The sequence below is a fragment of the Setaria viridis genome, chromosome 6 (genome assembly GCF_005286985.2).
Source record: "Setaria viridis chromosome 6, Setaria_viridis_v4.0, whole genome shotgun sequence".
Lineage (NCBI taxonomy): Eukaryota > Viridiplantae > Streptophyta > Magnoliopsida > Poales > Poaceae > Setaria > Setaria viridis.
Genome location: NC_048268.2, coordinates 28,628,554 through 28,650,576, shown reverse-complemented (window position 1 = coordinate 28,650,576; position 22,023 = coordinate 28,628,554). Strand labels below are relative to the sequence as shown.

At 46.8% G+C, this 22,023-nt stretch overlaps 3 protein-coding genes across 24 annotated transcripts; 1 reads left to right on the top strand and 2 right to left on the bottom strand.

Annotated features, from left to right (window-relative positions):
• The first annotated feature begins 51 nt into the window (after positions 1–51).
• LOC117860417 (uncharacterized) lies at positions 52–11,011 on the top strand. Of its 22 annotated transcripts, none has more exons than XM_034743701.2 (7): positions 52–1,583; positions 4,575–7,090; positions 7,184–7,477; positions 9,712–9,812; positions 10,116–10,185; positions 10,272–10,315; positions 10,841–11,011. In XM_034743701.2, exon 1 carries the CDS (start codon positions 410–412, stop codon positions 1,580–1,582), a length of 1,173 nt encoding a protein of 390 aa, XP_034599592.1. In that variant the 5' UTR covers positions 52–409; the 3' UTR covers position 1,583; positions 4,575–7,090; positions 7,184–7,477; positions 9,712–9,812; positions 10,116–10,185; positions 10,272–10,315; positions 10,841–11,011. The 22 variants fall into 22 exon arrangements, with proteins under 22 accessions (XP_034599592.1, XP_072150757.1, XP_034599587.1 ...); XM_072294656.1 differs by adding an exon at positions 8,740–8,869 and having other exon boundaries at positions 8,976–10,185; XM_034743696.2 differs by having other exon boundaries at positions 7,184–9,141.
• On the bottom strand, positions 5,327–7,350 carry LOC117860419 (transcription factor MYB106). The gene is made up of 3 exons (XM_034743707.2): positions 7,215–7,350; positions 7,008–7,137; positions 5,327–6,433 (listed from the first exon to the last, which is right to left on the bottom strand). The coding sequence occupies exons 1-3, from the start codon at positions 7,345–7,347 to the stop codon at positions 5,623–5,625; spliced, it is 1,074 nt and encodes a 357-aa protein (XP_034599598.1). The 5' UTR covers positions 7,348–7,350; the 3' UTR covers positions 5,327–5,622.
• A 193-nt stretch (positions 11,012–11,204) lies between the features above and the next one.
• On the bottom strand, positions 11,205–12,925 carry LOC117860420 (NAC domain-containing protein 100). Its single transcript, XM_072294657.1, has 4 exons — positions 12,880–12,925; positions 12,539–12,705; positions 12,160–12,453; positions 11,205–11,991 (listed from the first exon to the last, which is right to left on the bottom strand). The coding sequence occupies exons 2-4, from the start codon at positions 12,695–12,697 to the stop codon at positions 11,476–11,478; spliced, it is 969 nt and encodes a 322-aa protein (XP_072150758.1). The 5' UTR covers positions 12,698–12,705; positions 12,880–12,925; the 3' UTR covers positions 11,205–11,475.
• Positions 12,926–22,023: the final 9,098 nt, after the last annotated feature.

Genomic DNA, 22,023 nt, shown 5'->3' with positions numbered 1-22,023 from the left:
TTTTAGATTTAAAATTCAAATTTTAAAAATGAAACTAGGCAGTACACATTCAAAAAATCATAACTAATTCATATGAACTCGTATACCAAGATAAGTTTTATATAAAAATTGTAGTTCTCGATGAGATTTATAACTTTGTAGTTCAAACTTTTTTCATTTGGTGCCATTTTTCTACTCAAATAATCGATAAAAAATTTAGATCTGAAAATTGTGAAATATTTGAGTACCAAAATAGCACCAAATTAAAAAAGTTTGAACTACAAAGTTTTAAATCTTGTCGATGATTTTTTTGAAAGTGTAGGAGGAGGAAGTTATCGCTGGTTTAACTAGCGATAGCTTGGATTTGCAATTTTTGTTTAGCCATATATTTTTGCAAAATACTAAAATAAAAAAAATTCCGCGCTGTGCCATGCGAAGGGCCCCACGTCCTCCTAATCCGGCACACGGCACAACTACTCTCACGATCTCAACTCTCAACCCGCCTGCCATGCTCCCCGCCGCTCTCCTCCCCTCGCCGGCGGGCCGCCTCCTCGCCCCCGCCCCTCTCCGCTGCCACTCTCCCACCCAGCAATCCTCCACCGCCGCGGCCCGCGGCCTCATCCTCCGCGGCGCGGGCTCCCCTGTCGTCAAGCGCGTCCCGGACGGCGGCGGGTGGCTCCTCTGGCACCAGTCCGGCGCGCGCGTCGCGCTCGCCACCTCCCCGGACGGGCTCCGCTGGAGCGCCCCCGTGTCCCCCGACCCGCTGCTACCCTCCGAGGACTGGTGGGCGTTCGACACCGCCGCCGCCCGCCCCTCCGACGTCCTCCTCATCTCCGGCCCCGCCGCGTCCTCGCGCCGCTTCCCGTCCTCCGCCGTCTACTGGCTCTACTACACGGGCTCCACCGACGGGCGGTTCGGCTCCGCGTTCCCCGAAGCGGACGTCCCCGCGCTGCCGGGGCTCGCCATCAGCCAGGACGGCCGCAACTGGGCGCGCATCGAGGGGGACCACCACACCGGCGCGCTTCTCGGCGTCGGGGAGGAGGGGGAGGAACCCCGTGGGTGGGAGGCGCGCTGCATTGCCGCGCCCAAGTTGGTCATGCACGCCGACGGGGACCTGCGGATGTACTACCATTCGTTCGACGAAATGTCGCGGAGGCACGCGATAGGTCTGGCGAGGTCCAGGGACGGCATCCGGTGGACGAAGATAGGGAAGGTGCTTGAGGGGGGCCGTGCTGGATCCTTTGATGAATGCGGGGTGCGGCATGGACATGTCGTCCGTGACCGTGCTGCTGGGCGGTATGTGATGGTGTATGATGGTGTTGATGCGGATGGGAAAGTGAGCATTGGAATGGCTGTGTCGGAGGACGGGCTTAAAGGGTGGAGGCGGTCCAGTGAGATGCCAGTGCTGTGCCCATCTGAGGAGGGCGAAGGGTGGGATGGTGCTGGGGTTGGTTCACCGTACTTGGTGCAAATGGATGGGGCCTATGACTGGAGGCTGTATTACATGGGTGTTGGGAGGAATGGCGAGGCTTCGATCGGGATGGCGTATTCAGAGGGTCAGGCTCTTCAGAAATTCGAGAAGTGTGATGCTGTCCTCATGTAAGGTGAGGTTGAGGGATGTACATCGGGAGTTGTTCTGGCCCTTCTGGGGGTGTTCACTTCACTTGCAACAAATTTTTGTTAGATAAAAGACCCCCACCTTGGCTTATCCTTTGCATTATTCACTCCATTTCAAAATATAAGGCATGGTTTGACTCCGCACGCTCTAAAAACCTATGTCTTGACCCATGATTTTTTTATAGTATAATGTTTAACAGCAAAATCATGACCATAATATCCTACTTTCAAATACAAATACAATGATATCAACATTAGCATCTTATAAGACTAATCGTTGGGTGAAGATTACGGGGTTAGAATCTTATGTGTGCACACCTTATTATAAAAAGAAATGGAGATAGTAGTAATGTGTTGTTCTTTGCTTTTTTAAAAAATATTCTTTTTCGCTATATCTGCACCATTAATAAAAAAATGGTCCTATTGAGGTCCATTATGTGATAAGGGTGGATGGACCAAAATAATTCTTTGGATCGGTAAGGCTAATGTCATGACTAGGCCTTAACTGTATGTCTGTTAGTGAGAAGTAATTAATCCTGTATGACTATTGATGTAGATTCTTTTTTTTTTAACGTAAATTGATGTAGATTCTGACTCATAAAATTTTACTATGATATTTGGTACTATGATAATAATCACAGGTCGATCAAGAATTATTAGTCTGTGGGGGTGGATCTGCCACTTATGATTGTCTTTCTAGAATAGTCATGCAAAATGGCACATAATGCGGCATGTGCAGCAAACATAATTGACCAAGAGTTCCAGTATGTTCGAACATCACATGCCAAATCAAATAAATGAATTACTTTCTACTGGATGAGAAAATCTTGAAAAAGCAGCCTCAGTTTCTATCTTTTAGTGCCGCAACATAATCCATGAAGTAATCAGAAATTAGCATGAATCAGATGCAGAGATTGGACTAGTTGTATGCTATTGTTTTCCTTAAGAGCATATCTGTCTTTATCATTACAAGTATAGGTCCACGGCTAGAAATGGATCGAATTTGTCAGGTCATCTGCATTGGCAAGATCTGGATCTTTTATTCACAGATACAGATGTTGCTGCATTTGTGTGAACACGAGTTGCTTATTCACAAACTATATGATTTGATTTATCTGCATTTTTATTTATTTTTACTTAGATTTGCATTTGGTCTGCTGTCTATCAGAAATCCTGAACTCTATTACCCCTCTATGCTATATGCATATGAATTTGGTTTGACAACTTTAGCTCCATCATATGTTGTGTTTCAGCCTCTATATATGCCTGTGTTCAAGTTTCTTTTTATGTATACCTCTATTGTTGACATTTTTGTTTCGAGCATGAATTTTGAATTAACTGGCCTTTGTTCATTGTAATCTAAAACTCCACTGAGTTGATATGTGCATGTATTACTTTTCAACTCTTATCTCCTCGCCAAAGATTTTAATTTTATCTCTTATTTCACACCAAATTCAGGTGTATAATTTCATTATCAGATTTGACCTTCCGAATTTCATATTCAATTAAGTTTGTTATGTGTACAAAATAGGAAGTGATCAATTGTGTCATATGCTCCATAAAATACAGTGGGCTATCTTTTTAGTTTATGCAATATGCATCGTACTGCATAATTACAAATTTACAATACTATAAAGCATTCTGCATAGTGTAAATTTGCCAATTACACTTGGCAGCTGTATGCTATTGTCTTGTCATAGGTCTAGTCATGTCCTAGGTGGGTAGCATCTAAAAATGAAGGTACAGATTATTAGATATCAAGGATAACTTCTTGACGGTAACTTTCTTTGCATCTTGGATTATAAACCTTTGCAAGGAGAATATTGTGAGTGATTGTGCAATTTATTTTATCAGCTGTCCTTGATCATTTGAAATGCGTATTGTAATGTCATGTCGTGCCTAAATGATGGGATGCATTTATTGTGGTACTAGATTACACAGTGAGACAAGGGCTGATCGCCCTCTAATCTTCAGGCTTCTCTTGTCGAGAAGAGGCTCTGATCATAGCTGAGTTTGGTGGGCAAAGCCCCTTACTAGATCGATTCATGTGGAGGACCCCTTGGAATGCCATAATAGCTTTTGTGCAACAGCTAACTAACACATCATGGACTAACAGACTGGCTAGGACTCTTAGACTTCCTAAACATAGAAAGAGATAACATGCTAATAATACTTGCACCTTCTATAAACAAATACAACCGGCTAGGACTCTTATTTATCTAAATCTGGCATGGTTATGCACGAATGGTTTCCGTAACAGTGTCGACTTGTATAAACGGTCGTACCCTTAGTTTTTGCTGGTTCTTTTGCACCAAATTCAATAGCTCGTACCTGATGTTTTTTCAAGTGGTGACGTTCCGCCTTGAATGCCTGAAAAAGAAAAAGAAAAATCAATTTTTTACATCATGTGAATGTGTAGCATATGCAAGCAGTGTGGTTGAAGCACTAATAGGTTTCTGGCGACTACAACTATGGGTAGCAGTTAGTTCCACTGTAAGTGTCTTAGTATGAGTTTGTCTTAACATACTTGTAAGTTGGTATAATCTTGCCCTTCTGTTTTCAAGCTTCAATACTGTAGGACATGTACTTCCAAATTCATGCCAATTTTTACTTAATTCTTTTGATACTATTGCTAGTTAATCTGCATGCCTCTATAAAATTGCTCACATGCACAAAGCAATAGACATGCAGGCTGTCTGATTGATCATATAAGACCTGCACTGTACTGAATTTCACATCTCATGTAATTTCATTGTGTTCACATTAGTATTTTTCTCTTGCTTCGAATTACAGATGGTCAGCTCGTAAACTTAGAAGCACAGATGGTAATTTATTTTGAAACAAAAGACATAAATTGTCACAATTAAAAGTATTGATTGAAATCTGCAATATGGACAATGGTTCTAAATGCAATGGTTCTTGAGACAAAAGGGTGGTTTTGCAGAATTATGATGACTCTACCAAAGTTTTCTTTTCAGGGATCCAACCAAGCTTTTGAACAAAGTGGTACAGTCTTCCTCTGGCACAAGAGGTTGATCTGTTTTGAGAGGCCATGTGCAGAGGGAAGGACCTCTACTGTGGTCTCAATAATGCAATGTTGCATAGTTATTTCAACGGGGCCATGGTTGTCCTTTCTTCCTTCGTTGTGAGGTCAGTGTTTTGTCTTTTGCCTTCCTGTTCAGTTGGTGTGTCTGCATGTTTTCAGTTTTACACAACCCCATAACAAATCAACAGTGGCGATATATCACAATGTTTATTCTCAATCTCCCATGAAACAGTTTCAATATCTTTCTTTTCTTGCCCCTGTACTTTAGCTGAGGCACTTCTATGTCCTTATTATTCTGGGTACTAGTTTTCTGGTTAAAAATACCTGTTCTCTAGAACAATGTTTACCTTCATCTGTTTTTTTCCTGACATTGTTCTGGTAACTGTTCATCTTTTTGGTATGGTTTGCAGTAACTAAAGATATATTCCTTTAAAATTTGTTTGACAGTCTAATGGACACTATCTACATTCTGTTGGCGTTCTAAGAGGAGGATACTTCATATATGCTGTTGAGTCACTTTGTACATTTCTTTATTCGAATGAAGGAACATACACGCCAAATTGGACTTATTTGCTGAAATAACTTGTAACTTCACTTTTGAACTGAAGTGATATTCTAACTTTATGGTAATAGTACTGATTAATCATTCTGGGTTGGAGTCCAAAGAGGGGGAGACAAGACAACTTGGGCGTTGAACTAACAACTGTAAAGTCCGTGGGTCATTAATGTGGTGTCCCTGCTGGGGTCCTGGTGGCTATCATACAGTTATTTCTAGCCCTAGGCCAACAAAAAAGAAACTGACATAAATTAATACAATTTATTTACTAGATCCACACAATAGCTAATTATTTCACTTTCACATGCATGGAGAAAAAACAATTCATACTGTTGCAGCAGTTGTAGCATTTATTTGTAGCGCTCTTTCTGCTTCCCTTTTGACTTCTGATGACCCAATAGATTTCGGTCAGAAGCCGTATATTCTAGACCAATGGGGATGGGGGTGACTGGGGTGGCAGCTCTGAGTTCACCATGCCGAGGACACCATTCCAATAATTCTTGTCCTCCTCATCTGATGCTTGGTTGCTGTGCTCAGTTTGGCCATTGCTGGACTCACCCCAGCATTCTGATGCGTCATGCTCATTGGATCCATCAAGCAGCATGCCTGTGAAGCCAGCTCCAACCCCAGCCATTCCTGAGAACCACGGCTCTTCACAGCCAATGAAGTCCTCTTCCCTCTCCTTGCCTTCCAGTCCCAGCACTTGGTGCCTGCTGTAGAACTGCCAATCGCTTTCTTCACCCTCCAGTTCATCACTCCTCTCCCACATCACAGAGTTGCTTTCTGATACCTCTAGTCTGTTGGTCCTGGGGGTTGGCAGCATGCCACTATTGCTCCCTGTAAACGTCAGTGTGGAGGTAGGTGACTCCAGGTCTATCTTTGCACCCTGCCATGCATGCAACACGTCAAGGCATGGAGAAGCAGTGGAGGCAGGTACATTCGTTTGCTGCCCATGGAGTGTGGTTGGTGTCGGCGCTGCTGTTCGCATCTTAGACTCTCGAGCCAGCCGTGCCTCAGCTTCGAGGCGGGCGCTCTCCCACTGAGCCATGTGGCTGAGGCTTGCCGCAACCTTGGCTGATTTGTCGTCTGCGGTGCCAGTGAGAGTGCCACTGATAGATTTGTGGGTGACAGGGTCGATCCCCATCTTGGCCAGCCTCTTCTTGAGGTGGGTGTTCCAGTAGTTCTTGATCTCATTGTCCGTGCGCTTTGGTAGATGTGTTGCGATGGCTGACCATCTGAACAGCGCCAGGAAAATAAACTCGTGAGTTAAAACTGATATTTTGTTTTCATCCATCGGATATGCTGACATTCTTTACTGGAGTACAGAAATTAAGAGGTTTACGGATACCAGAAACTGATGGGAGGGGAGATGAGGTGACAAACTAAAAAGTACAGATGCCATGCCATAACTTGGTACATGCAGCAGAATAAATTGGTGCACTCAGATGTTGACACAGAAAATGCACTAGAAAGGAAGATTTCGATTAAGCTAAAATCATAGCACTCAGAATTCCAATTTTTCTCGTTTTAAATGCCAAAATCTGGATAGAGACTTTAATTCATTGACCGTCACTTTCTAATTCAATATAAATACATTGACAATCCTTTCGGGGTTGATGCATGTGCTTCGTTAATGTCAGTAAATGGCAGACAGCAGTCTGACAAGAACAGACAGTGCACTTCATCTTGGCAGAAAGAAGTCAGAGAAGATACCTATGGCGTTGCAGCAAAAGGATCACTAGTGCTCTGAACACTTCAGAGGATGTCTACTGTAACAATCTGGGGCTGACTAATTTCATTGGTACTCACCTGTTACCAAGAAGAGCATGAAGCTGGATGATGGTCTGCTCTTCCTGCAAGCTGAACTTGCCCCTCTTGATGTCTGGCCTCAGGTAGTTTGTCCACCTCAATCTGCAGCTCTTCCCGCACCTCTGCAAGCCTGCAGGATGTTGGTGGAATTCTCGCTAACTTTGTTCATTTGCAAGATGGTGGGAATTCAGCTTGGTCGTCACTCACCTGCCTTTGCAGGCAACGCTCGCCAGCTCCCATGGCCATGCTCCTCAATGTAGGCAAGCAGCTTCTGATCCTCCTCCGGCGTCCATGGACCTTTCTTCAGGCCAATCTTCTCACAGCATGGTGATCGCCCCATTGAAGCAGTGTGGAGTGTTATCTTTCTGAAGTCAAGCTTCTGAGTGCAGAGGGATTGGAGGATAAATAGAGCAGGATGAGAAGAAGACAAGGCACACTGCTACTGCTATAAATCATTAGCATGATAGGAGGTATGAGCACTGAATTTTCCATGCCTTATCATGACATAAATGCCCTTGTGTTGGTTTGCTTCAGTTTGGCTACGAGGTACAGGTAGACGTACAGCTCCTTGTTGATCTACTGAACGTAAAAATACAGTAACAAACAAATGCCTTCATTTGAGGGTCAGTTTAACACTCAGGTCCAGTTCGCTATGGCCCATGAATTAAAAATCACAATAACTCCATGGGTGATCAGGCCCCACAGGTGACACCGCGTCCAGGTTGGTGTTGGGGTAAGGCAAAGAAATGATTCATTTTATTGGGGTGAGATGGGTCAAGGTTATGGTCTGTTGCTTGATTGAGAGGAGCCTTAAAGTCATTTGGACTTAGGCTTGGATTTTTCAGTAAATATAACGGTAAAGGTCAGTTATTTGATCTAGTGGAGAGGTAATATATGGCAACCCCTTGATATGCTTCGGTTTAGAGTCTGATGTGACCAATACGATGATTACCTTTTAGTGCCTAAGAATGATTCAGAATGAGGATTTCATCATGGCAAGTCTCTGTCACTATGCAGTTCTGGTGAGCAGCTATAATTGGAGTCGAAGTATTTTTAGCTATGCAATTAGTTCTGGTGCAGCTTTAGTTAGAGTGGAAATCGTTTTCAGTAATCCCATTTTGCCTACATGATATATGATTGCCATCTTGGTTTAAGACTGAGGTGAAAGGACGAAATAATTTGCCCTCGAAAAAAGGACAAAATAATCAAGCCTAGAGTAGGGAACAACTTCAGAACTGTTGATGCCTAGCGGGTACCAAAGTCATTGTTTCTGTGAGATGCATGAGGCCAGTCATTGAAGTGCCACTTTTCAGAAGAAAAGGAAAAAGGAATGAATGTGGTTGCAGCCTTTCCCAATGAACTGTGCTAATGATACTCTTTGCAGGTAGTTTTCAACTGATCAGTAAAAAAGGAGGAGCTTTTTTCCAAAGTTCTAAACACCAGCACCAACAAAATCCATAAATTAATTATGCTACAGTAATTAAAACAGCAGAGAATTTGGAATTACTTATTTGGTTGTTCCTATCCAATGTCAAACCAAAGAGTATTTGGTGGTACGACTAACTAAACTTAGCTCTCATTACCTTATGTTGATATTTTAGGGCTGTAAGTGAGATGGGTTAATGCTTTCAGGCTGATATGGGTGTTTTGGTTTGTCGTCAATGTTTGACCTCCTTGTGTGCTCCACATCTAACATATCAATTTTCTAATTCTCCAATATGTCTTCCAAAAGTTCCAGAGGAGTCGGATTTGATTGGTAGATGGAAGGAACATAACAAAGATCCAATCTAAGAGAAGTGAACGCCCAAACTGTACCTGTTACCATCCATTAAAAGGTTCCAAAAGATTGTTTGTTTGCCAAGGTATAGAGTCAAGTGGAGAGTCAAAGGTCCTAACAACATATTTACCCCTCCCCCAGATCTTACTTAAGAAAGCACAAGATTTTCTGAGATCGCTGCACTGCTGTAGGAAAACGTGGGAGGCTATGGAAGAAGCAGGAATAAACTAACCGGCAGATATCTCAAAAGTCAAACTCAGAGTAGTGGCTGATAATGTTCATGAGTGCTTACTGTGAACATGCACGGCCTCTTAATTGCACCAAATGGCTTGTCTCCTCCAATTACCTTTTCTTGAGGTACGTCTTGTGCAACTCAGACAGCACTTTTAAGGCACTCATATAACTCTAGGCCTGTATTGAAAGCGGTCCAAACTACACAAGCTGTCCAGCATCCCCAATGATGAACTGAAAGTTAACCTACAGCTTCAGGCTCACTCCATTAACAGTGCAACAAATATGTTTGAGCTCTCCATGGTTTGGAGGAGCATGATGGTAGGTGAGAATATGTGTTACTGCCATAGTTGGATGAACAACCGTAGGCAACCAAAATGTGTGATTTATTTATCCATAGTCAAAAGTACTTTCTTGATGATTGATTGGTCAACTTAAATGTATGCATTTCCTTGACTCTTTTGTGATCATGCATGCAAAAATGCCTGCACCTGCTAGTTGCATTTCCTGATTGCTCACTAGCTAGCTAGTAAAACCTTTCAATATCTTTGATTTGGTCCTTTGGTGAGCAGAACTAATTCTTTTCTTGTACTCACTTGCACCTTTCAGTGATCTAAGCCCTCGTGTGAGTATACAATTCATTTTCTTATTCTCCCTATATTAGGCATACAATAACCTTTCTTGAGTCTTCTGTAGGAATTCAAGGCAGCAAAGGTTGGAGTCAAATGCTCATATAGAGAGAGATTTAATAAAACCTGCACGCAGTGATGTCAATTTAACCACCGTACTGTTGTCAGGTACAATCAATCTGACCTAACTGGAATTTTGGATCTTGACATTAGGCATGACTCATTAAGCAACGTCGGCTTGAAGATTAGTCCCATCATTTGCCTAAATTATTCCTAAACTCTGTTAGCAACACGAGGTTTAAGAACCATTGTATAGTGTAAGAACATTTAAGTACTCCATAGCTATTGATTGTTGCGCCATTTCACACATGATAAACCAATGTTAGCAAAAGGTAGTTCTTTCGTGGAAGCTTCAGACATTGGCTTAGTTTCTTTGCGTAATTTGTCACGTACTCTTCTGAAACACGACAGCAAGAAGACATCAGTGTTTGCTATCATTTTGGCAATGGAAGATGAAAGGCATAAAACAGGAAAGCAAGATGTATGTCAGATTACTTCGCGTGTCTTATACAACAAGATTTTTGTTTTCTGTGTGGGTGAAAATCATGCTATTACCATTTTTTGCAGATTCACATGAGCATGTAAGAAGCAGTGATTTGCTGAGACTAGAGGTATGCAATATTGGTTCGTTCTACTATGCTTTTGACTAGGTTTGCCATTGGATGACATGCCCCCTCTTTCTGAACCATCAATCCTAGATGGCAATTTTTATAGTAAAACTGAATGCAGCCCAGTATGCCAAAAACAAAAAACTTGGATATCCAAATAGAATGCTCAACTAAACCAAATCCTCAGTCATCTTGGCACCTTGATTTGCTCTCTGGTTTATAAAAAAGTAAGCCACTTGATTCATCTAGGTCAAGATTAAAAAGCAGGATATCCTTTTGTTTCTTTGCTGTTGCAACTAGCCACTTTCACGCATAGCACATATAAACTTACCTAGTAACGAGGCATGTTCAACCTGACATCAGTTGCCTCCGGTCATAAGTAAAAAAAAAAAAGAGACATCCAATCATTATTATGTTTTAACAACATAAGATCTGTCCTTTAGCTTACATTTATCAGGAACAACTAGGCGTCAATCATACGAGATGCTAAACTACTCATGGTCGCTGAGATCCACACGCTGTTTGCAGGATGACGAGATTGGACCGAGTCATGGAATGCCAAATAAGCATGTGACGCTAATCAGATCTCTTCTTCATGACCCCACGGTTCATGGATCCTGATTGTCGACGAGATTACCAGTAACTAATCCAATTATTGTAACTTGATTTGTCTCCTGCTGAAGTGATGCAAGCTCGCAAGTAAGTGCAAGAACTAATCATTGATAAATATGGACTAATCAAACCTGCCTATCACTGATCATATCACCATTAACCAAACCTGGCCTGCTTATGCATGCACATAGATAATTATCTTAATAGACCGATGAACGGAAGGAGAGCAAAAGATTGTACTGACCAGGCTTTTTTCTCAACTAAGAATAACTACTCCATATACGTGGAGGTACTCCCTTATATTTGAACATTTCTGAGAAGTATGTACATGATATGAAACGATATAGAAGCCCATGATATATACAAGCATGCACTGCTTTCTAGTGTAACTATAAACTATACCACTGTTGTGCCAACCCTAGTGTTCTTTACACCCATCAACCTGTACTCTAAATGTCAAACTCACACATTATATTGCAAGTGCTTTGCAGTATTTGTTCAGAAGACCTCAGAATTTATGTCTAATGCACACACATTGAATATATTTGCCTTCAGAAACAAAAGTTCCAGTAGAGACCATCGAGGTAAAGGGGGCCAATGGCGGCGGAGATGATCTCAGAACTTTGGCTCGCCTCACCGCCGGAGTCCAGCAACCCCAACCCAGGGTTCGATAAGTCGTCATAGTCGTCGTACTCCAGCAGCTCCGGCAGATAATAATCTGCATCGTCATCGGACTGCTTCTGCATGACTGACAACGTGGAGCAATGCGCTCCAAGCTGGTCATCATGGTTGAACCACGACGGTCGATGATGATGTGGATCCTTCTCGTTACCGTCCATGGCCTGTGCACCCGAGTAGCTGACCGTGTGCCGTGACCGTGAATCAGTGACTACCGGTGGTGGCGCCGCCTCCTGCTCACCATCGCAACCGTCCGGTAGCATTGGAAGAAGGACATGGCCTGGAGTGATGGAGGCCTGGTCATGAACCGTCTCCTCAGTTGTCACCTTCCTTTCGCCGCTCGACGAATGCTGCTTCCTCATGAACACCTTGCATATGACCCACTCACTCTGCATATGGCCAGAACACATCGATTACAATCGTAGGACATTACAGAGTACAGCTTCATGGTACTCCTTACTTATTAAAACAAGCAAGGAATCTTCCATTAGAAGCACATGTAAGTACCAAAGAGAAAAGAACAAGTACAGGTCATCTTCGTGTGAGATTGTGTGCACCTGTGCTCCTCTGAGGAGGGCGCTGCTGCTCTTGTCGCCCATGGCGTACTCGTGCATGACCCAGCCGGTCTTCTCCCCTCTCGGCGCCCTGCCGCGGTAGAACACCAGCGTCTTCCTCGTCCCGACGAGGCGGCCGCCATCGTCCCTGCCGTGCACGGCCTTGTCCTTCCCCGTCGACTTCCAGTACCCCAGCCGCGTCGCGCGGCGGGCGCGCACGCCGGACGGGTACTTGCTGCCCCTCCTGCAGAAGAAATAGCCCTCTTGCAGGTCGGCTGCCGCCGCCGCCGCCTGCTGCTCGCCTGGGAACATTAACATCAATGAGCATTGAGCAGCTGGCTAACTTGCTTGGATGCATGGATATGTAGTGAGCTCATGCGACAATCGTACATGGCAGGTCCCATGGCTCGGACTTGTAGAGGTCGACATCGCGGATGGCCGGCGAGGTGAAGCTGTCGTCCATGGCCTTCCGAGCGAGGTAGTAGGTGATGAGCTCCTCGTCCGTGGGGAAGAACCGGAAGCCCGCCGGCAGGAACTCCATTCGTCCTGCTGGGAAGCATCGTAAAACACATCTTGATCAGGAACAAGCAAGAAACATATACCAAATGCAAGTACGGGCCAATCATTTATGGACGTCAAAATCTTGCACGCGCGCATGCGGTTAAGCACGAATTGATGGCAAGATTACAAGAGGGATTTGTTTGAATGTTGAAAAAAACCTACCTAGTGCAAGAAGGTGACGCACGGGCGAGGTACTTGTGGATGCAGAGATGTGAGTACGTGACCAGCAGCGGCGTAGGCATGCCCCTCGTTTTATAGTGGCTCAGGGCCACCGTGTGTTGCAGTTTATTTTCCTAGTCTAGAGATCAGAGCGTGCAGGTAGTTGGGGTTGACATGGACGTCTCCTGCTGCTGTACACGTACTACAGAATCCGACGAGATGCGCCCTACAGTAGCTAGGACAGTGGCAGGGGCATCCTCCTCCTGAATAGATTCAGCTTCCTGCAAATCTGCAATGACAATTGCTTACATGAAGTAGTAGTGCTGTGTGTCAGTGTGTGTTACAATGATTTTTATAAAGTACGACCTAGTACTTTCCAATGCAATCATCTCTGCTGCCTTTTCCTCTGGTTGGTTAAAATATTTGATAAACATCGGGGTTAATTTGCGTATAATCGTTACCGTCTTATGGAGGACTCAAAAGTCAAGATTGAATTTCTTTTTGTTCTCTTGATTTGAAGAGATTCTCCTATGCATATTTTTACTTAAAGGAGAGTAGAGATTTCAACACTTGATCATGACCTCAATCACCAATTCACCGTAAGCCATTCTCTTATGTCTACTTTTACTTAAAAGGAAGCAGAGATTTGAACACCTGATATCAATCACCAATTAATTCACCGTTAGTTATGCGCACTTGCCTACAACTAGGCTAAATGGGCGTCTCTCTCCCATCCTGAGGCCTCGTTTGAAACGAAGAGAAATGAAAAAGATTTTTTTGGCAAAACGAGCTCTCATTAGAAAACCAAAATCTTGTGATGTCATTTGGAACAAACAAGTTCCGTGTAGAAGTTCCGCTAAAGTTACCAACCAGCGGGCTGGGTTTTGTTCAAGGCGCCCCTCCCCTCCGCTCGGGCCACTCGGGTGGCGGTTGGAAACCCTAGCCGCCGCACCCACCCCATCCCCTCCACTCCCCTCGCCACCACCGAAGGGGGCTACCGGAAGCCCGCGCGGCCTCCCATGACGGTGGTGGTAGGGCACCTAACCAGCAGCGGGCGCTCACGCCGTCTCCCGCTCAAGACAGGCATGCAGAGGCCTTGGCGGCCCGGCGCAACATGCGAAGCCGTACGGCAGAGGCAGTCCGGCGCGGGGTGCAACGATGGAGGCGGCCCGGTGTGTGGCGCAATGGTGGCCGTCGCGGTGGGGGGCCGTGCGGGAGCGGCGGCCCGGTCTTGGGTGCGAGGCCGCGCTGCGGCGGCCTGGTGGCCCTCCGATGACCCTTCGGCGGTTGGATCCGCCGTCCCTAAGGGTGGATCCGTCGCCCCCTTCGCCGGATGTGCTGCTGCAGTGTCGGGCCCAGTGGGGTGTGGCGCCGGTGGCAGCCGGAAGTAGGGGTCCACGACGCGGGCTGTGGTGCTGCGACGCCCTGACGCGCCCGCGGCTAGTGGTTGGGCGCGGCATGCTGCAAGCCATGCGCTGCAAGCTGACGCATGGTGTTGGCAGGGAGAGATGTCGCGGGTGCAGGTAGCGGAGGAGGAGGCCTGTGTGTCGACTCGAGATGGGTCAGCCACTATGGGCGGTGATGATCGTGCGCGGCAGTAGCTGCGTACACGCCGGTGATGCGGCGAGGCATCATGGTGGCGCAGCCGAGGAGGCCTACGTGCAACGCGAGAAGGCACAACGTCGGTACCGCCCTGGGAGGGCTTCCATGGCTGTGGTCCTAGGAATGCCGGGCTAGGGACATGCAATGGCAGGGATGGGATGATCTAGGCAAAAGCCTTTGCCGGCGATCTTGCTCGTGGCGATGGTGGCTGAGCCCTAGGGCGCTGTTATCCCTGTTGGGGGGTGTCATCTTGGAGTTCCATCCCTACTGCACGGGGTTCTCTGGGTGATAATCCTGTCCAGTTTTGGACGAGCGATGACGGTGCCACCCGCATCGTCCCCTCCTTAGAGGTGTCATCTCTGAAGACCCAACTCGGCTTGTGGCATTGCTGGTGACGACGCCAAGGGAGGCTGTAGCCGGTGGCGGCATAAGGCGACATGGTGTAGGATGGCGAACTTGATGGGGGTTGCTGAGCTCACATGGAGGCATCGTCTCTAAAGACCTAACTCGGCTTGTGGCATTGCTGGTGACGACGCCAAGGGAGGCTGTAATCGGTGGCGGCACAAGGCGACATGGTGCAGGATGGCAAACTTGATAGGGGTTGCTGAGCTCACATGGAGGCGATTGCAGTTATGGTGGTGGCTAGTGGTCGTCGCATATTTGTCGGGTTAGCTGCTTGCAGCGGACCGCGGTGGCTGGCGTTGCTTGGCAAACATCAGTGCGGCATGGGACTGCATCGAAGAACGATGCTTGCACAATGGCATCATGGGACGACTAGGCTTGTAGTGGACTGTGACGGGTTCCTTAGCTTTGCTGGCTACTCCGGTGCGGTACATCGTCGGAAGACGGCGCAAGCGACTACTTTGGTTTGCTAACATGATGACGTAGGCTATGTGTGGGTGGAGCAACGAGGTGAAGTCGACCTATGGCGGTGGCTTGGCTGTTTGATGGAGACTCTAGGAAGTGGGGCAACATTGCTAGCCATTCTGATGGCAAGTAAAGAAACGAATCCGTGACATGGAGTACTATGGTGAGCATGGCGAGGCCCTCGCGTGTGGTGTTTCTTCAAGGTGACAAGAGCGAGGTGCCAACGGCGGATATGGTGAGTGTCGTACATACATCTATGGGCCCACCAGAAGGTTTGGACAATCCTAAATATAGGGCTATACATCGAGATGTATTTGACATGGAGCTATGGTGCAGGATGGTGTAGTCTACGTGGTAAGACAAGAACTAGTTGAGGATTAGAAAGGTACTCATAGCAATCAGAGTAGGACTTGCCTAGTCGAATCCGACTAGTATTCTTGTAAATCAACCGACTTGTAACCCTACCCCCGGCAATATAAGGTGAGGCAGGGACCCCCTCTAGAGCAATTCAATCTAATCAACACACAGGACGTGGGGTATTACGCAATCTAGCAGTCCGAACCTGTCTAAATCGTGTGTCTGTGTTCACCTTCGAGTTCCTGATCTCAGGCAAGCACCACTAACCAAACACTACCTCGGGCACTCCCTGTCGGCCATACATCTATGGGCCTACCGGGAGGCTTGAACAATCCTAGATATGGGGCTGTACACCGAGACGTGTCAAACATGGAGACTACGATGCAGGACGGCGTGGTCTACATGGAGGACAAGAACTAGTCAAGGATTAGGAAACTACTTGTAGCAATTAGAGTAGAACTCTCTAGTAGAATCCGACTAGTATTCTTGTAAACAACTGACCTGTAACTCTGCCCCCGACAATATAAGGCGAGGCAGGGACCCCCTTCAACAAGTTCAATCAATACAATCCAACCAACACATAGGACGTAGGGTATTACGCGACATAAGCGGCCCAAACCTATCTAAAGCATGTGTTTGAGTTCACCTTCGAGTTCCTGATCTCGGCTAGCCCCACGCATGAAACACTAACTTGGGTACCCCCTCGGTAGGTTGCCGGGTCTAAACACCAACAGCTGACGCGTTAGGTAGGGGATCTCAACAAAGATCCACCAGCGAACTCGATGGCTCAAGTCATCATCAAGCCCACCGTCATGTTCGAAGCGGGCGCGACGTTCATCTTTGGCTCCTGGGTCTGCGTCGTGGATGGCGCTGGAAATTTCCACCGCCACACCGTGCCATCCCAGAGGAGAAGCATTACGACATCAACCTCCATCGTCAAGCTTTGCAGGATTTTCGTTGAAAAATTCAACGAAATTTTTGACCTCTTCTGAGGCTCGAGGGATGAGTCCGAGTACACCTCAACTTCTCCCACCAGTCAGACTAGTTCCCATGAGCTGGCGCTTAAGCCATCGTGCGAATCAGTCTACGACGCAAGTTGATTCCCATTCGGACTCCAAAACTTGGGTGATGTCTATCAAGCTACCCTGTCCAGATGTCAATCCAACTTGGATTCGATCGAGGACCTCGACTACTACTCGGATCCAGACAAGCAAATCCCTTTATCAGGTCCGCAACAGGGCTGGTAATCACATCTACTCCACAAGGCAGATTCATCTACAGGCCCAACATGAAGCCATCTGCTCTTGCCAAGGATGACGAGTCACACCTTGTTGCATACCTCGATACTCTCCCTTACCAGGAGGGTACACCTCTATCTCCTATCTACAAAGAAGATGGCCCTACAGAGATTGTCACATCAAGCTCGGCTAGTTTTTCTCTGGAGCAGGAGCTACTCGCCATCGTCGCTCCTCAAGAAGGATGGCGAAGAACCACCAGAAAGGCATCCGCGATGCGAGTGCCATCCAAACGATGTGTTGGCGGATGAGCTATTTGCCAATGTAGAAGGAGAAGAGACCGAAAGTCAAAGGAATCGTCGGCGAGCAAGAAACGCAGCACGAGTAGATCGTTGCTGCCGCCTTGCGTCTGACCTACCGATCATAAACTTGGATCACGCGTTTGAAGTAGTTCAATCGCATCATTATCACACTCCTCTCGCCACCATCGCATCCATCGACCTGATTACTCGGGCAATGCCACAAACCAAGTACACCAGGCAACTAGCTCTATTGGCGGAGCATGCTGTTGGAGGTATGCCCTAGAGGCAATCATAGAGATGATGATATTCCATTTGTATCCATGATTTATATTGTGTTCATTGAATATCCATTAAAGGCTACTTAAATTGATCTGCAATTATGTGAATTGTATGTGGAACTCTTTACTTGTATGGTTATTCTAAACGTTGTCCCTAGTCGGAGTTCATGTGTGGACACACATGAATATTAGACTAGTACATATATTAGTTGATGACTATGTTTCACAAGTCATGGACATGGAGATATCAGACTAATAATGTAGGCAAATGTAGAGACATGTGCTAGGACTGACCTAACACGAGAAGTAGTTCTCTCTTTACACAACATGTACGCTTTGTTCTTAAACCTGAGATTATCGCATGTACTCAAGATGTGGATCGACTTACTTAGGGGCTATCAAACACTACGCTGTAACAGGGTAGTTAAAAAGGTAGCTTTCGGGTTTGTCAAGAAGCATGCTATGAGGCATGGTCAATCAAGATGGGATTTGCCCCTCTCTGATTGAGAGTGATATCTCTGGGCCCCTTGAGTGATTGGATCCGAAAATGCATGGCCATGCTACGTACGGTTAAGAGTTAACCTATAAAGGGATTCTGAAACACAGGATCGAGAAAGAGCGGTCGGCTTTGAGCTAGACCAAATATCATGAGGCAAAGGGAATAGCATGTACGTGATCTCCTGACGGTTCGTCTGATATGATCTTCGTGTGCGTATAGGAGTTGGCACGTCTTGCTAGAGGCCGCTACCAACTATTGGGCCTAGTAGGAGTACTCGGGCCATGTCTATACGTATCTGAACCCATAGGGTCACACACTTAAGGGGCTGGAAGCCCAATTCGAATATGATTCGAATTGGATCAGGTTTAGAAGTACTAATGGGCCTCGGACCCAAAGGCCCGTCAGAAACCTCTATAAATAGAGGGGTGGGGGCACCCTAGGGTTTTAATCCCTTTGGCCGAAAACACATTTGCCGCGCCTCCCACACCCTCGCTCTGTTGCAACTCGTGGACCTAGCAGTTCGGCTTGCGACGCTTCCTCCCTGCACGTGTGGATACCTTGGAGGTGTTACACCTGCAGCACTTGGACGAGCCATCGACGAGCCACGACGAGCCACGATGAGCCGACGACAAACCGCGGCACGAGGAGAATCTTGCTGTACGTGGATGAGCTACTGAGGAGCTGCTCGACGCCGACGAGATCAACTACGTGTTCGACTACGCTGATCAACTTCGCTGCCCCGACGTGATTCTACATTTTCCGCACCAGTGCATCGAGTGGTAATCCCGTGATCCATATACGACATTTTTCCTGGTTTACGTGGTAGAAAAATTTTGTTTTGCAGTAGCGTAGCCTGCCTCATATCCCAACACATGCGTACGAGCAACTCGATCAACAAAGCCCGATTAGTTCAGTTCAACTCACCTTTTCCCATCACGGCAGTAGCGCCAGACCCAGTGGCAATGAAGATGCCCGACCAAGTTGAAACGAGGTTCCCAGAATTGAGAACCCCAGACCAAGTCAGCATAGTGCAGAAGGTAGTCGGACTGGACCCTCGGGAGGCTGTGGCCACCGTGGGCCCCATCCAGAGCCTAAGCAACCAACACGTGACCTTCGTCAGAAGCTCAACAAGAATCACGACACTCGTGACATCATCGAAGGGCGCCGCCGTGAACATGAGCTAGAAGTCGACTACTCGGGAGAAGACTCTGATAGGTTTGTTGCCTTCTCAAAACAAGTACGCAAGACGGTTCGACCCAGCAAGTTTAAACCTCCGGGTATTACCAAGTACGACGAGAAGCAGGACCCAGTCCAATAGCTGAGGTGCTACTTAGGGATGGCAGCGAATTGGTTTCGGGGCGGATATTCACGGGTTCGGATGCACGGGTTTTGATTTCAGTTCCTAGTTTTCGCCCACGGTTTTTTGGGTTTGGGTACTTGAAATACCTCGGGTTTGGGGCGGGTTTTTAAAAGCACCCGCGGAGCTCCATTGGGGCCCTGAAACAATTCGGCCCACTAAAAGCCCGCTAACAAACCCAGGGTATATAACATTCTTATCCACACTTCCCACCAGGCAGCATCCCCTAGCCGCATGGCCACACCCCACCCCGCCACCTCCCGGCTCCCAGTCCCGCACACATCCGACGTCCCGCTCCCGCGAGGCGTGGCCGCACGCCCGGGTCGCCTGCACCCCACCACCGTGCGCTGTCCCAGCGTGCTGCGCGCCCTGCTGGCCGCCGTTGTCCCACGAGGCACCCCCTGCACGGTCGCATCCCTACCCCGCCGCCTCCCGCACACGTGACGCGTCTCGCGAGGCCGCGCCCCGCCGCCGTCCCGCGTGGTCGGACCCTACCGCCGTGCACCGTCCCCGCATCCCACCGCCGTGCTGATGTAGTAGAACCAAAAGCAAGTCTCTCTTTGCTTTGAACCTCTCTGGAGTTGACAATGGGGAATCTTGATGGCGACTCATGAAATGTAAATGATGTAGCTCGGTTTTTTTTCCTTCTCTGTATGGGACTTGTGCTATGCCAGACCCACCATTGTCTTTGTATTCTGGAGATGAACTAGCAGTAATAAAATTTGTAGCAGCTAAGTTTTTCATGTTGATGAGATCTGAGTGCAGGGTTGAACTGTTGAAGGATGATCGATCGTGCACGTTGGGTGAGATTCAGACGCTGTGCAATATGGAACCAGAGTTGTTTCCTTAGAGGCCACTCACTGGAATCTAGAATCGGAACTCCCCTCTGAATTTCGTTCTTCCAACCTTTGGCAGGTCAATAAAATAGTTTCCTTAGATGATTTTTAGCAGGATATGAAAACAAGTTCGAAGCACCTATGGAGTAGTATAACATAACATCGAACCTTATGTTCCCTGAAAGCATAGTAATGGATCTAATGCTCTCTTTTTTTCCATTCTAGTGGCCATTGGCCAATAGTCAAATAACATTCATATTTGTGTTGTACAACATAGCCAGATAACTAACTGATTTTGTACTAACTAACTATACTATTCATGTTCGGGTTTCGGTTAATCCGTCGGTTTTTGGGTATTCACGGGTTTCGGTTTCGGGGATGGATTTTCACCTGAATCGGTTTTCGGATTTTAGGTTCGGGTTTCGGTTTTGGGTGCCCAGGCACTCCACCCGATCCGAACCCACCCCGTTGCCATTTTTAGTGCTACTCGCTATCAATCCAGGCAGCGAGAGGAATCGATGATATCAAAGTCATCTACTTCCCCATTTGCATGGAGGAAAGGCCACTCACATGGCTTGAATCTATAGAAGGGAACTCCATTGACACGTGGAGTCAATTGAAGGTGGCGTTCACAAACAACTTCATAGGGGCAATGCAATGTCCTGGGAACAAGATCGACTTGTCGCAAATCAATCAGCAACAAGGTGAGACCCCACATAGTTATCTACACCATTTCTTCGACAAGAAGGCTACTACCGTGGACATAATAGAGCGGGACACTATAGATTGCTTCTAGAACGATCTCTATGACCGCCGGATGTTCCAAGATTTTGGTAGGAGATGCCCGGAAGATATCAAGTCTCTCAAGATTATGATACAAACCTGGGCAAATGAATAAGACAAAGAGATCGAGCAGTTCAAGTCTAGTCGCAACAGAGGCCAGAACAACAACAACCAGAACAATGGCCAACGCAACGATAAGAACCGCAATGATCGCTCCAACGACAACCGAGGCAACTACTCGGGTGGTCAAAATCGTGATGTCCCAGTCCTCCAAGAAAAGCGGTGGAAATCAAGGAAGGACTCTGTTCAAGGAGCTTCTAAAGAAGCAATGTCCGTGGCACCCACACTCCAAACACTCTGTGATGGATTGCTATAGCCTTCGCAGAGTCATGAAAGATTTGCCGGAACCTTTGGGAGCAAAGGACAAGGCAAGGCCAAAGAAGATGAAGATGAAAATGATAATAGGAAATTCCAGAACCCGTCCAACACTATCAATGTTATCTTCAGCGGCACACCAGGTACTGCTACCAAGTGGTCCTAGAAACTAGCCCTCCGAGAGATCATGTCCATTGAATCAGCAACGTCTATGTTCCTCAAGTGGTCCGAGGTGCCAATCACCTTTTCAAGAAAGGATCAATGGACTAGTTTCTCGAACCCAGGATGTTACCCTCTCATACTGGATCCAGTAGTCGCAGGTTCCAGACTTACAAAAATACTCATCGACAGCGGCAGTGGCCTCAACATGCTCTTCGCCAAGACTTTGAGGAAGATGGGTCTCGATGTAATAGATATGCTCACTCCGATGAACTCTCCGTTCTACAGGATTATCCCTGGCAATGCGGTTGTACCCCTTGGTCAGGTGGTTTTGCCAGTTACGTTTGGGACCAAGGATCACTATCAGACCGTGTACATCCAGTTTGAGGTGGTTGATTTTGAAACATCGTATCATGCTATCCTCGGAAGACTAGCACTGGCTAAGTTCATGGCCATCCCGCATTACGTGTAGCTAGTACTCAAAATGCAGGGACCCA

Coding starts and splice junctions, on each gene's coding strand:
- LOC117860417 (XM_034743706.2), top strand. CDS start 410: ATGCGAAGGGCCCCACGTCCTCCTAATCCGGCACACGGCACAACTACT.
- LOC117860419 (XM_034743707.2), bottom strand. CDS start 7,347: ATGGGGCGATCACCATGCTGTGAGAAGATTGGCCTGAAGAAAGGTCCA. Junction 7,138..7,214: donor AGCGTTGCCTGCAAAGGCAG/GTGAGTGACGAC, acceptor AACATCCTGCAG/GCTTGCAGAGGTGCGGGAAG. Junction 6,434..7,007: donor CATGCTCTTCTTGGTAACAG/GTGAGTACCAAT, acceptor GGCGCTGTTCAG/ATGGTCAGCCATCGCAACAC.
- LOC117860420 (XM_072294657.1), bottom strand. CDS start 12,697: ATGGAGTTCCTGCCGGCGGGCTTCCGGTTCTTCCCCACGGACGAGGAG. Junction 12,454..12,538: donor GGGACCTGCCATGTACGATT/GTCGCATGAGCT, acceptor TTCCCAGGCGAG/CAGCAGGCGGCGGCGGCGGC. Junction 11,992..12,159: donor CCCTCCTCAGAGGAGCACAG/GTGCACACAATC, acceptor GGCCATATGCAG/AGTGAGTGGGTCATATGCAA.